Raw genomic sequence first — 15,598 nt, 5'->3', positions numbered from 1 at the left:
AAGCTCCAATAGAAAGTGAAATACCAAGTTTTAAAAAATATATTATTCATATTCACCGACAACCTAATATTGTCCATTAGTAGGTGCTGAAACCGATCGAGTCGTTCCATTTACCAAAACCCTTTGAACATTTCTTCTTGCTAATATAAATATATCTCAGCTTTACACTGTGAAGATCTAGAGGTTGCTAGCAAATTAGCATAGAAGAAAACATGACAAGTCCCTCAAGACCTTCTTCTTCATCTTCCTTAATGATTTGCCCTGAGAAATTAGTGAGGAGGGAATTGTCTAACATATCCATTATGGAAGCTTATTATCATGGAGGCAAAGCTGCTTCTGTGCCTTTTGAGTGGGAATCTGAACCAGGTACTCCTAAGTTCAAATCTAGAGATCCTTCTCTTCCTCCTCTCACTCCTCCTCCTTCCTACTACTACTACAACAAAACTTCTAATAAGTCCAAGAAAAGCAATAAGCCCAATAAGAAAAGCTCCTCTTCTAACCCTAATAATATTCTGCAAACTTGGTTCGTTAGGCGTGCCACCAGAAAACAGCCTCCTCTTCCTTCACATCCTTCATCATCATCATCCACTTCTTCTTCTTCGTTCTCATTGTCATCGCCGGCTTATTTTTCAGCGCCATCTTCGCCGGCGATATACTCAAAGAAGAGTGAGGAAGAAGAAGACCTGTATGATGTGGATCTTCACAATACTCCTAGGTGGCAAGGAGGGTGTTCTTTCATGATTAAGAAGGTGCTACACAAAGATTTTCTGTGATGTGTGTGTGTGAGTGTGTGTGTGTGTGAGATTTAAGTTTTGAAGGCAGATTTGTACATTCATGCCTTATGCATGAAGGACTGAATAAATGATTCAGCGTTTGATATATTACTGATTACAGATAGTTATTATATCATTGATATTTGTCTCTTATTCTCACTTTCCTACCTCAGAAGATTTTGCTTTTCATTTTAGTCTTAGTCAAGCTTAAACAAATGCGTGTTTGTGTGTATAACAGGGATGATTTATAGTGTTTCGAGAAACACATTCTTAAGTTATGATAGAAATGTGTGTTGAGAAAGAGCTGATTGTAATTCTAAACTTGATTGTTTTGTCAAAAACAAGGAAATGTATTTTCAAAAACATACATTAAATTGTAAAGTAAGAGATGACATAAAGCTAGAGTTGACTGGACATAAAAGTAAAACAACATAGAATGGCGACGGAGGAGAGAAAAGTGTCGTATATGATGAGTGTAGGCGATGGCTGAAGCCGACGGAGAAGCTCCTCAAACGGCGCTTCCATCTCTGTCATGATAGCTTCGAAGAAGCTAAGGAAGTGGGCGGCGCCATCCTTCTCGCAGGGGATAACATTGGGTATAGCGCAGAACCGGAGATTATGGGTCTGGGCTTCGGATCCGATTAAGCCGAGCCATTCTTCAGCGAGAACAACGGTGACGGGGATGTCTGGATCGTTGGAAAGAAGCAAGTCACAGAAGTTAAGGATATGGGGTTGACATGGCCTCGACCTGGGTAGGGCATAGCCACCACGTGGCAGGTCACTGTTGGTGGAGCTTCCATGGATGATGTGAGAAATGTTGCAGAGGTGAGAAAGATTCAGCTCAGTGAAGAAGAAGCAGCAGCAGCAGCAGCTCAATATATGGGGTGAACTGAGAAGTCACTCAATTTAAAGCTACAAGTTACATGCAATCAGTTTGAGATGAGTACCATAAGCTCATGAGATCTGAACCGTTTATATTTAATTTGAACTGTTCATATTTAAAATATTTAATTAATTATTTTTAAATAAAACTTTTTTTGAAAAAATGATAGTTAAGAGATCATCACTATTTTAGATTTTAGATAAAAAAAAAAAATCAAATCTGAACCATTTAAATGAAATATTAATGATTTAGACTTAATGAGCTTATAGTGCTCATTAAAAAGATGAGCACCAAAACTGATTCTCTCACTTAACCCCAACGGGCCAGCAAATTCAAAGCTTACTATTCACTAAACTAAATAAATTCGATGTAATTTGTAAAATTCAATGTAACTGTCAATGGAACCGGTTATTTACCTTTTTCAAATATAATTCCAATATTCTAGAGGTAAATTTTTCAATTAATAATTTTTAAATAAAAAAATTATTTTTTAAAAAATTGATAATTAAGAGATTATTTTTATTTTAAGTTTTGTATGTATTAAAATAATTTTTTTAAAAAAATTAATCAAAAGTTAATTTTTTTAAAAAGAATAAAAGTTGAAAATAAAATTCAACCTGGAGAGCATGTAAAGTTGATGAGTTCTTAGTAGTCATTAGTCCATTTAGCCTCAGAACTCATTCCGATTGTCAATTACTAGAGGTTATCAACCTAATCACTACAGGTTGTAATACCGTGATCACTTTTTAAGAGATCTAATGGATGAAATTTCGATGCTAATACATAGAAATTGTCAGGTGATATTCATTCATGTTCATAAGGAGGCACTTCCAGTAATTGCAGATCAGTTAGCAAAACTCTCCCATAGCTTAAAAGAGATTTTTTTTAAAAAAAAAACCTCTAGATCACCCTCCACTTCTGTTTTAGGAGGCAGAAGCTTATGTTAAGGGTATTCAGTTTTGCATTAAAAAAAAATGAATACATTTTTCTAATTTAATCTCTAATTAATTATTGTTTCTACATTAATTATAATATGTTTCCACATATTCTCTCTCACTCACCCTCTCTAGTCCCTATACTTTTTCAGTTTTTGGGTCCCATTTATTAGGTAGAAAAAGAAGATTTTTGTTAGTTCTATTTATAAGTCACATTATTAAAATTTTTATATAAATGTACAATCTTACCTTTTATTTATTATTGTGTAAATTTTGTTTGCATAGAGACAATGATATTAAATAAGAATAAAATTGAAAAACTATTAAATTTTAAAATAGAGTTAATAAAGTTTAAGGTTTTTCTTAATTCTAATAAAGCATGTTAGAAGTGACTTAATTATAAATAAAACCAAATAATATCAAACTAAACATAAAATCAAATTTTAGTTTTTCCAAATAAATTAAAATGCATTAGTTGTACTTAATCACACTTAAAAAAAATTACTCAGGGTTAAATACAAAAGGGTTCAAAACTTCCATTTTTACATGTCAACCTTACATTTTACAAGTTAAATTACGTTACAAGTCAAATTTAAGAATTCATATATATATATATATATATATATTTATATAAAAGCAAAGCTTTCATATTTACAAGTCGAATTACATGATTTATAAGTCAAATTGTTTGTCTTTTAAAGAATAAATTTGTAGGGCCTCTCTATAGTTAATAAGAAAAGAACTTGAAAATTAATAAATCTTAAATTAAACTTGTTTTATACAATTTAGTAGGTTTTGACTACACCACACTTGTAAATAACAATATATTTTCATAAAAATTTATAATTTAAGATTTATATATTTTTATAAAAGTTTATAATTTAAGATTTAATAATTTTGATGTTCTCTTTGTGGGATTTTTCCTGTTTAATATTTTTAAGAGACTGATGGGTTACACTATATGACTTAATTATTCTATTGAAAAACAAGTTAACCACAACTTTACTAAAAAGAAACTCAACATATGAAAAAAATTGATGATGACCTGATAATAAACTCTTATATATCATTTTGAAGAAAAAAAAACTAGAAATAAAAACTGAAGGATAAATTAATTAAGAAAAGGGACCTTAATTAATCCGAGGAAGAATCGAGCTTCAAGCTAAAACTCACCAGAAACTGAAGATAAAGAAGAAACTTGAACTACGGAAAAAAGAAGAAGTTGCATATGAAGATATAGAAAAAATAAAATTTTTTGTGGCTTTCCAATTGTATAGAGCTAGGCTGCGAATTTAACAAGCATGAATGAATTTTTTAGAATAATAAAATATGTTAAAAAATTTCACCTTTACTCTAATAAAAAAGAAAAGAAATCAGAACTTCCTCAAAGAAGTTTAATTTGTGGTGAATGATTTGCTTGTTATTTTTCGTCCCGTCCAGCATCAAAATGGTTTTCAGAATATCCAATACTTTTGAAATACCCAGCGTAAGGGTAAAATTGCAACTTTTTTTAAAAAGTTTTTTATGATAAAAATGTCTACTGATCTTAACCCCAGTTTAAATAATAAAGTCCCTCCTTACTAAACTTCCAGATTTTTAAATTTTTATACTTATTATACCAAGTTCAATTCCTTTAACAAAAGAAAAAAATGGAATTTTATTGGAGCACTGAGGACAGAAAATAAGGTTGAGACTTGAGAGTTGCGGTTACAAAGAAATTAATTAAATATCTTAAAAAAATGAAGCCTTGACCCTGGGTTCCGCGTCATTCAATAATTGAGGAATCTCTGACTCATTCTCCGGGGTTTTACATAAGCACGGTAACTATGGCCCCGCTGCCAAACTCTCAAAGAGGCCCAAAACAAATTAAAAAGTATTCCGTTGCCGGGACTCGAACCCGGGTCTCTCGGGTGAGAGCCGAGTATCCTAACCATCTAGACTACAACGGATAGTTAGCGGCCTACTGAACACGATTTTTATCTAACATCATGAAATTTAACAACGTACATAAATTCGAGTATAATGGTCATGCCTGCTAAGAGTGTATTTGATCGGCAATGAGAAAAGTAACTTTTATCTTATCCAACTTTTAAAATCATAAATTTGGATAAAAGTCAATCAAAATAATGTGATTTATGTTTAAAACAAAAAAAAAATCAGTTTGACAAGATAAAACTTATTTGGATAGTTTATTGAAAAATAAATTTAGATATGAAATGACTAAAAAGGTCATGAGTTTTATTTTATACATATTATATGTGTATAATGTGATAATTTTAAGAAAAATGCTAAAATAAAAAATTATAAAAATAAAGGAATTTGATGTGTTATTGAAAAAGTCATAAAATATACTTACTATATTTTAATTAAAATTTTTTAAGCCTAATCACCTTTCATTTTGATTAGTCAAATGCAAAAATTAAAATTAAAATTATATTTCTTATTTTAATTGTTATTTTTACATTAACAAATACTACTACAAAAAATGCTAACTGTAGCGGCTTTTTTTTTTTTGGTGGCATTTTCGAAACGTTGCATTAACATCTGCTACGGAAAAATGCAGGCATAAGTTGTAGTGCTTTCAAAACGCTATAGTAGACAGACCTTTTGAGGCCCTCCTGTAGCACTTTCTTGCGAAGCACTACAGGAGTGTTGCTCTCTCCTACAGTGCTTCCTTCAGAAAGCACTACAAGAAGTACTACTTGCTATAGCCCTTTCTCAGGAAAGCACTACAAAAGTGCTTTTCATCTTAAAAAAATAATTAGTATTATATAGTGTTTCCAAAACCACATTTATAGAACTTACATAGAAATTTCTTAATTGCTAGCAAAATTCAGAGATCAAATACATATAATAAAATTTTCAAAACAACATAGCTAATTAAATTAACAAACTTATATTACCACTATATATATTGACAACAGTTGTAAACAAAATGAATCTAATTCTAATTCTACAACTAAAGCCAAATCATAGAAGAGAAGTGGCTACCCACTTCATATAAAAAATTGTTCAAACACATATCTACACCACTCTTCAATGACTTCATTTACTTGGTTGTCAATGTAGTTTTGTAACTTGCATCTTCATAATACTGCTCAATAATTTATATAGCCAATTAAAATCACTAAAAATTAAGTATTAGACAATAATTAAAGTTAATAAACAATATAAAGTGAAAATAAAACTATTTATATTGTCAGGAATAAAAATTTGATCATGAGTAATAATATCCTTCATGAATCTCATAATATAATAACCACAATCATTATTATTGGGTTGGAAAGAGCACTGCAACAATATCGTCAAATGGTTAAATCAATTTATGAATGTAAATAATTTATTTTAAAAACTTAAGAATTGAAATAAATACCTTAATTTTCTTCCACACATAACTTTTTGAGGTGTTAGCAGCTTTAGAATAACTCAATCTAGTAGAATGTCGATAGCTAATCAGCGCACTAATAAAATGAAGTTGAGATTAAATTGGTTGTTCAGTCATACAAATATACATATGTACACAAATATGGGCAGACACTTACCTATTGAACAACCACATCATATCAGGATGATCTCTTGGTTGACCATGCTCTAAAGGGTCCAAATAGTAAATAAGGGGACCCAAAGGTGTCACTGGATTGATCACAATCAATATTCAATGTTGCCTAAAATTTTTTAAAAATTGTTTAATTAAATCAGAAGTAGCAAAATGATTAACAAATATCATAACTCATAAGAGTACAACCAATGACTTATGCCGCATTGAACAGTGCTATAAACAACATATTACGAGTTGCTTTGGTAGAGAAATACTCTTTAACCATGTTAGATTGAAAATCAATGTCTTTTTTTCTAGTATGTTGGTCTATCATATAGGGATTGATAAATGAGAATTGTATTGATCTCTCAATATCCATCAATACGTGATGGTACAAGTGCCGTCATGTAAAAACAAGTAATTAGATTAAAACTAATAACATTAAATGATAAATAATAAGAATGATCAAATACCTAATCCATATGTTAATAGTTGTAGCACTAACCCATCTACGATGAAGTATGTCATTCAGCACACACTACTACAAAAAAGAGTTTTCATGATGCTAATTTATGACAGTTATTAAAAAAACATTGTAAAAAATATGACGGTGATATTTCTGTAATTATAGGCGAACTTTTAAAGGCAGTTATTTAAAAAACCGCCGTTAAAAGTATTTTTTATGACGGTTTTTATGACAATATTTTTGTAATTATAGGCGGACTTTTAAAGGAGGTTATTAAGAAAACCGCCGTTAAAATTATTTTTTACGGCGGTTTTTAGAAAACTGCAGTTAAAAGTATTTTTACGGCCATTTTTAGAAAACTGCCGTAAAAAATACCTTTTACGATAGTTTTTTAAATAACTGCCGTAAAAAGTCTATCGGAATTTTAAAATCCATCGCGCGATAGTTTTTACTTTTCAGACTTAGAGCTCATAGTCCCCCATATCATCCTCACTCTATTTTCTCCCTCCTCCTACATTTGTCGGCGTTTATCCATTGCTTCTATCATTTCTATCGTGTTCTTCTATCACCGTCTTTGTTGCTGTTGCTGTTGCTGTCACCGTCGCCTCATCCTCTTCATTCTTATTTTTGAGTTTTTCACCTCCATTCTTTCCGTGGATCTCATAGTTTTGTGATTTGATATAATTATTTTCTTTGGTTAAAAATTATGGTGTTTAATCTGAGTTTAAAGAGATCTGATTTTTAGCATATCTGAGTCTTTGATTTTATCAGATCTGAGTCTTTGATTTTATCTTTATTAAATCTTAGTTGCTTCGATCTGGTGGCTGAAGAAGTGACGCTATTACGGTGGGAAAGAATCTATATTTACTCCATCAGAATGCTTTTAACTGGTGAGAGACTTTCTTTGAGACTTTATTCTCCTGTTCCATCTTGATCAATATGGTGAAATATAGCCTAAAAAAACAAAAAAAGTCACATACTATGGCAGTTCTTAAACCATCATGAAACCCTCTACATTTTACGTCGATGGCATAGACGTTGGTCTCAAAACCGCCGTAAAAGCTTATTTTAACCACCATTAAATGTATTTTTCGTAGTAGTGACATGCCAATCAATATTAACAAATATATCACTTATGTTGTTGATGTGTCTATCAAACTCCACTTGAATACCATTTTCTTCTCCAAAAAAATTAGGTGCAATTAATTCCAATTGATTATGATATGATGTAATTTGTTTTTGACCTATTTGACTTGCTGAGCTTTTCTTTTTTGATATACTTGTTGAATCCTTAAAGTTACTGCCAACCAATTGAATTTGTTTGCTCCTTTATTGTGTAACCTGTAAAAATAATCAAACTAAACCAAATATTTCTAATAAGATATATGAAAAAGTAAAAAAAAAAAAAAAAGGTAAATTTATTACCTTTTAAAATGGCTCAATGAGACCTATAGGCCATGCAACATAAGTACCCACAACATCTTTCACCATTGTTTGCTCATTTGGAGTAGGAAATGGTGATTGAGCATCTTCATTGGTGCAAACAACAATCCTTACATAGAGTGTGCTATGAGGCAATGGTGAATTGTGCAGAATTTTATTACCATTGTTGTAGACAACACCCATAGCAACTGCATGCTTAAAAGATTGATCTAAATACAATTTGTTATTTGAGTTTCCCTACAAAAATAAAAATAAAGTTAATAAAGAAGAAATTATAAAGAAATTGAAAATTAAGTAGAGAAAAAACTTGAGAAAATTTACTTGAGGAAGAGCGATTTTAGGAACTAAAGTACAACTGTCCATTACGCTTGGGCTATCACATGTACGAATACTTGATCCCACCCCATGTTGTATGTAGCTCTGTAACTGGTCTATTTATTTCATATTTTTTTGTTACAATCCACAACTCTGTTCAAAAAATTGTTCTAGTATTTGTTGCTTAAAAAATTTCATTTCCTCTTTTAGATGTAAAATCTCATTTCTGCTACAGCGCTTTTAGGGTCTAAAATAAGATGTCAGTGTCATTCCAAAACCAACACCCCGAACACGACTAGGTACTTCAAGAACATTTAATGCTCTACTAGGCAAATCATCACGTCTAATACATTGGGCTTTATCTGGCGATTCTTGTGTGATTGATTGCTAGCACAAAAAAGAATAATAAAATTATTTCTTATAAAATATAATCATTTAAATAAAAACTACTTAATGGAGCATATAAACTACCTCTGGTCCTATTTATAAGAGCTAGTTGACTAATTTGAGGAGATTAAGGAGATAAGTAAAGTTAGTTATTTGTAATAAATAAGTGTTGTCTTTCCTAAAATATCCTTACTAATCAAGTGTATTGGCTAGAACTACTATTGTTAGAAGGATTATATTGAAAAAAAAAAGCATAAATATTAGAGACAAAGTGGATTGGGGTCTTATATTTAGGACCAAAATAAAAGTCAAACAAGGTCTTATATTAAGGACTAGAGGTAGTACTTACACAGTACTCTGCAACCTTTTTGATTTTGTCATGAACAATTTTACCTTTCTTGTTAGTGCAACCAACTAGTCACAAACACATGTCGTGATAATTGTGTAGCATCTCAATTTGATTCCTTTATCTAAATATTAGAATTATTTGAAGTAAAAAAATTATTCTAACAAATGTTATACATATGAAGCATTATTAGTGCATATACCCGTTTTTGCTCTATTTGTTCATATGCTATTCGTCCTTGCCTATAGCGATATTTCATGTTTATCGCTCGGGACTGATTTTTGTCACTTAATTCCTGTTTAGATAAAAATTATTAATATTAACATATGTTAGTTACATATAAATTGTAGTTGAAAAAGTCTATTATTACCTGAAATTGCTCAGTTGTATGTGACTCCAAAAAGATATTTCATTGTTCTTGATTAATGATACCATCATATAAACTTGGTAGTGTTGGGATGATATTCTCATCATCATCTCTCATGCAGTATTTGACTAGATCAGCACGAAACTTTCTTAGAAGAGTACCAGCTTTCATTAGCACATACCTTTATCGAGTCTCATCAATAACAAAACGGGACTACAAGAAAAAACTATATTTAATTGGTTGAAGTGTGATCTTATGAGAAAAATAATAACAATGTTAGAGTAATTAATATTTTACCGCTACTTCGTTACAAACTAAGTTCTTATACTACCTCCGATCCTTAATATAAGATCTCGTTTGACTTTTATTCTGACCCTAAATGTAAGATCCCAATCCACTTTGTCTCTCATATTTATGCATTTTTTTCCAAAGTAATCATTCTAACAATGGTAATTCTAGCCAATACACTTGATTAGTAAGGATATTTTAAGAAAGACAACACTTATTTGTTACAAATAACTAACTTAACTTCTTTCCTTAATCTCCTCAAATTAGTCAACTAGCTCTTATAATTAGAACTAGAAGTAGTATTGTTTTAGCACTCTTCTCCACTTGTCAAATGTACAAGGGACTCTATCTGGAACTGCAATACCAATGAAACTAGTAAATTGACTCTAATTGGTTGCCCCTTGGAATTCCACTTAATTGATGACTTGATTCCTTTATTTTTCAACTTGATCAACTTAGCCATAATGGTCCTACCACGGGGGCTACATCATGCTCATATTTCTCTTTTTCAATATGCAAAGAAACAGGGACATTATCCTCATTCTCCTTAGGAATATCGACATCATCTTCAATTGGAAAATCCATTTTCCTACAAAATAATTGAAATAGACAAAACATTAGTTAATAATGAGAAAATTGAGAAAAGTAAGTTAAATAATTTAAAAATAAAATGAAACATATAAATAAATTTAACAAACTCATTTTTTTTCTTTTTCTTATTTGATTTAAAACTATGTTTCTCTTGAATCTTCTAGTACCTTGAATTGATATATTGACCCAATTTTTCTTTTTATGATCATATATAATATATAAGGGTTCACTCTCATCTTCATCTTCATCAACATCAAAATCTTCTGATCCTAATGTCTCAAACATAGAATCATCCTCATCTTTTGATTCATCCTCATCTATATTCATGTATTCATTACCCTCAGTTCCATCTTCTTTTTTATGATTTTTATTTGACAGAAGTACAATGAACTAATTCTTCCTAGCAAGATCTGGAATGAAAAACTCTTGTTTTGCTTGAGAGGCTAAAATGAATGGATCATTTGTATACCCAACTCTGGAAAAGTCCACCTGAATAAACCCTAACTCATCTATTTGTAATCCATTGTTGTTATTAACCCACTTGCATATGAAAATAGGGATCCTAAACATTGAGTAATCTAACTCCCATATGCGTTCAATGACACCAAAATATGACATTTGTGCATAGACAGGGTTTATATCTTTAGCACTGGATATATGCCATGACCCAGCAACAAGTATTACACCACTATTTTGTGTTGTGTTATGTTCATCCTGGTCTTGTGTATAGAATGTGTATCCATTAATTACATAACCAGTGTAAGATAATACATGAAAGCTTGATCCTTTTGATAACCATATCAATTTTTTAGAAACTGAATTAGGATTTCTGTTCAACTCAACAATGATGCATCTTTTCAACCAATTGGCAAAATGTTGATTGTGTTCTTTTGTTATCAAATTTTCATTTCTATCATCAAACATATTTCAAAAAATATTCTTGTGTTCTTCAACAAATAGTTCAACCTCATCAATGTTATGTAATATATATAAGTGAGCTTGCTTCCATTCAATCATTGATATACTTATTATCACATGACTCCTACTTATTCCTTTCCTTGATCTCTGCCCATCATGACAAGACTTCGAGATCCTTACAGGTTCAATATTGGAAAGATAATGAGCACATAACTCACTTGCTTCCTCAACCATATACTGTTATGTAATACAACCCTTTGGTTGATATCTATTTTTGACATACCCTTTTAAAATTTTCATAAAACGCTCAATTGGATACATCCATCTCAAATAAACTATGCCACACATTTGAACCTCTTTAACCAAGTGCACGGTTAGATGAACCATAATGTCAAAAAATAAAGGTGGAAAATACATTTCAATTCACATAAAGTACAAATAATTTGCCTTTGTAAATCTCGTAACTTTGTTGAATCAATTACTTTACTACAAATCAACTTCAAGAACATGCAGAGTTTAGTGATAGTGTTTCACACTTTTTTGGGTAAAATAGACTGTATATCAACTGGTAAGAAATTCTGCATGAGCTTGTGACAATCATGCAACTTAAGGTTCTTTAACTATAACTCTTCATTGATATAAAATTCTTTACATTTGAGGAGTAGCCTTCTAGAACTTTAGTTTCATATAGAAACTCACAAAAGGCTTTTTTCTTCCTTTTCTTGAAAGTGTGTAAGTTGTAGGAGGTAAATAAGTACGATATCCGCTCTCAACTGATGCTAACTCTTCTCATATTCCCAAGGTAACCAAATCCAATCTTGTATTGACACTATCCTTACTTTTTTCTTGCATATGGAGCAATGTGCCAATTAAACTATCACAAATATTTTTTTTCTTTGTGCATCATATCAAGAAAATGTCTTACATGCAAAAACTTCCAATATGAAAGTCTAAAGAAAATTGACTTTTTCTTCCAACCAGTTGTGGTAACATGTTTTGCAAAATACTTGCCAAAATTGCTATCCAAGTCTTTCACCTTCTCAAAAACCTACTCACCAGTTAACATCTTTGGTAGACTACCTTCTTCTTAGTCCCTGTTGAAAAGGATTTTACCACTTTCTCTAATGATGTTTTGCAGGTAAGAATCTACGATGTCCCATATTGACGTTTTTCTTACAATGATCTAATTGCATTGGATGAGTGTTATCTACACATATAGGGCATGCATAGTATCCTTTAATACTGAATCCGGATAGATTACCATAAGCAGGAAAATCATTAATTGTGCCAAACAGCATGATTTTTAAATTAAAACTTTCCTCCCTATACCTATCATATACATTCACCCCAGTCTCTTACATCAAATTTAGGTCATCAATCAAAGGAGCTAAGTATACATTTATATCATTCTCAGCTGTCTCTGCCCAGAGATTAACATGGACAGCATCATAAACTTACGTTTCATGATTAAGTGTGGTGGAAGGTTATATATCATCAATAAAATAGGCCATGTGCTATGAGTACTACTTTGAACATCGTGAGGATTAATTCCATTACTTGCCAATACAAGTTGTAGGTTCCTTTCTTCTTTCCTAAAGTTAGGATACCTATAATCAATTTTTTTTTATTGTAGAGAATCTGCAAGGTGCCTAAGCTTTATGTCTTCAATCCTCTTATTTGCATGCCATGTCAACTGCTTAGCAATTTTTGTATTTTTGTACATGCGCCTAAATCTTGGAATAATGGGAAAATACCAAAGGACCTTCAAAAGATTTTTTCCTTTCTTCCCATATAGTAATGCATTGCATATATGGCACTTCTCCAACGATGCATACTGATTTCAAAATAAAATGCAGTCATTAGGACATGTGTGAATCTTTTCATAACCCATCCAAGTAGAGCAAAGAATTTGCTTAGCCTCATATATTTTGGCAGGAAGTTCATTTATCTCTGGAAGCATATCTTGTAAAAATGTAAGCAATGCAGTAAAACTCAAATCACTCCATCCATGACGCGCTTTCAAGTTATACAATTTTAATACTACTAGCAATCTTGTGTATTTTGTGGATCCAGCATATAATGGTTTTTCTACATCACTTTTCAACCTCTCAAATAAATTAGGATAATCACGAGGATCCTCTTCAACTGCATTTAGCATTTTTTCAAGACCATCATCTTCATCACATATGCTTGTGCCAAACTCATTTGAAGCACCACTTGCGCTATGAACTTGATCACTACATGTATCATAAGTCTTACTATGCCTTGTCCATCGTGTATAAGATTGATCAATTTCATGACGCACCAAATGATCTAACAAATCAAATGGACTAATTCGCTTTCCATACCAACAAATTAAGCATAGATAAATAATTTTTTCAAGATCTTTTGCGTGCTTCATTGCAAAACTAGTAAACTCTTTCACCCCGTTTATATATTCCATTGAACACCAATTAGATGACATCTATTTTCGATCCATGTCTTCAACCTATTATAAATAAATAGTTAAGTACATAATTATTATTATACCTATTAATACTTTTAATTTTTTTAATTTATCTCAAAATAAAATCAACAGCATAATGGCTTAAAAATGCAAGTTTTCTGGGTTTAACCCATCTCTTTTAACTATAATCAGCCAATTAATCCAACACAACTCAATGATTTTTCACAACTATAAACAACAACAACAACAACAATAAGAAAATATCATATTTGTTAACATATATCAAATCTAAAATAAACAGCATTAAAAGCTAAAAGATTAAATATTTAGACCATTCTAACTTCCATATCTCATAATACCAAATCACATACAAAACTATGTAAATAGTTGTTTAAGTAATGTTTTTTATCTTAAAAAATTTACCAAGGAACAATTTTACAAAATTTAGCCAACAAAAATAAAAGATATTAAGCAAATTCACATATTTATCACTAACAAACTTAAATTTGTAAGCTTTTAAATAATTTAGCTGAAAAAATACTTACAGTGTATTGTAGACTGACTTGAATTATATTGAGAGTTCTGTAAAAAAATGTTAAATGAAAATGGGGAGGGGGAAGAGGGGTAAGGGCAAAGGGAATGAGAATGGGGATGGATTGAAAAAGTGGGTATGGAAAAGGAGTGGGGAAAATACAATAAAGATTTTGGATGGGAAGGAGGTGGGAACCGTGGGTGTGGGTAGGGACTATGGGTGGGAGTTGGGATAGGAAAGGGGTAGGGGTGGGGACTGTGGTGGAGACAAAAGGAGGAGGTGTCAACAAAGAAGGAAAAGGGAAACATGTATTGGTGGGGACACATGGGGAAAGGAGTACGACAAGCAGCTGTGAGTAAAAAAAGAGCTAAAAATGACATCATAAAGCTGAAGGACAAAGAGCTGTGGGTTAAAGTGAGGTGGAGCTATGGGTTTAGAAAAAGACAGAGAGAGTAAGCTAGAGCTATGGGGTATAACGCAGGAGTGCAGGAGTTGTGGGTTAGAAAAAGAGAGAAAAATAGGGAAAAAATAGAGTACAACATGTATTCTTTTGCAGCATTTTGTAGATAAAAGACCACATCAGGGAGGATTTTTGACAAAAATTCATCCTGCATTTGCTGTAGCGTTTTGTCAGATATTTTCATAATTTTTTTAAAAAAATGAATTTAGTTGTTTTTTTAAACTTAACAAGAGAAAATGAAAAAGTAAGCAAGGAGAAAATGTCATTAGCAGAGAATTGTTATAATTTTAAAAAAAATGCTTTAAGCTTTTTTAAAAAAATTAAATAGGGAAAATGAAAAAAAAGGAGGGAAATGCTGAAATCAAAATGCTGTAGCAAGTGATTTATATAATTTTTTCTAAAAAAATGCTTTTAGCTTTTTTTTTTTTAAACTTATCAATGGAAAATGAAAAAAAAGGGAGGGAAATGTGTCATTAGCAGGGGATTTTTATAACTTTAGAAAAAAATTGCTTTTAGCTTTCTTCTTTAAATTTAAATTAGGAAAATGAAAAAAAACAGAGAGGAGAAATGCTATAAACAAATGCTACTGCAGGGGGTTTTATTAATTTTTTAAGAAAATCATTTTATTTTTTTAACTTAAATCGTGACATGAAAAAAAAAAAGGAGGAAAATATCATTAGTAGGGATTTTTATAATTTTTAAAAACAATGCATTTGGCTTTTTTAACTTAAATACAAAAACAAAAAAAAGGACTTCTGTAGCGCTTTGTAATAAAAACGCTACAAGAGGGTTTTCATAATTTTTTTAAAAAAAAATCCCTTACTTTTCTTTTTTAACTCAATGGCCTTCTGTAGTGCTTTTTGTAGAAAAGCACTACAATAAGTGCTAACAATTAAATTTTTTTTAAAAA

General features: G+C 31.0%; 1 protein-coding gene and 1 non-coding gene across 2 annotated transcripts; one reads left to right on the top strand and one right to left on the bottom strand.

Annotated features, from left to right (window-relative positions):
* Positions 1-235: 235 nt before the first annotated feature.
* Positions 236-879, top strand: LOC114759777 (uncharacterized). Its single transcript, XM_028949029.1, has one exon. It carries the CDS (start codon positions 252-254, stop codon positions 771-773), a length of 522 nt encoding a protein of 173 aa, XP_028804862.1. The 5' UTR covers positions 236-251; the 3' UTR covers positions 774-879.
* Positions 880-4,467: 3,588 nt separating this feature from the next.
* Positions 4,468-4,540, bottom strand: TRNAE-CUC (transfer RNA glutamic acid (anticodon CUC)). The gene has a single exon. It is a non-coding gene; the product is annotated as a tRNA-Glu (tRNA).
* Positions 4,541-15,598: the final 11,058 nt, after the last annotated feature.

This window comes from Neltuma alba, unplaced genomic scaffold, assembly GCF_004799145.2.
Source record: "Neltuma alba isolate B1F8T4 unplaced genomic scaffold, ASM479914v2 tig00010901_pilon, whole genome shotgun sequence".
In the NCBI taxonomy this organism is placed as follows: domain Eukaryota; kingdom Viridiplantae; phylum Streptophyta; class Magnoliopsida; order Fabales; family Fabaceae; genus Neltuma; species Neltuma alba.
This window is presented reverse-complemented; position numbering and strand designations above follow the sequence as displayed.

Coding starts and splice junctions, on each gene's coding strand:
- LOC114759777 (XM_028949029.1), top strand. CDS start 252: ATGATTTGCCCTGAGAAATTAGTGAGGAGGGAATTGTCTAACATATCC.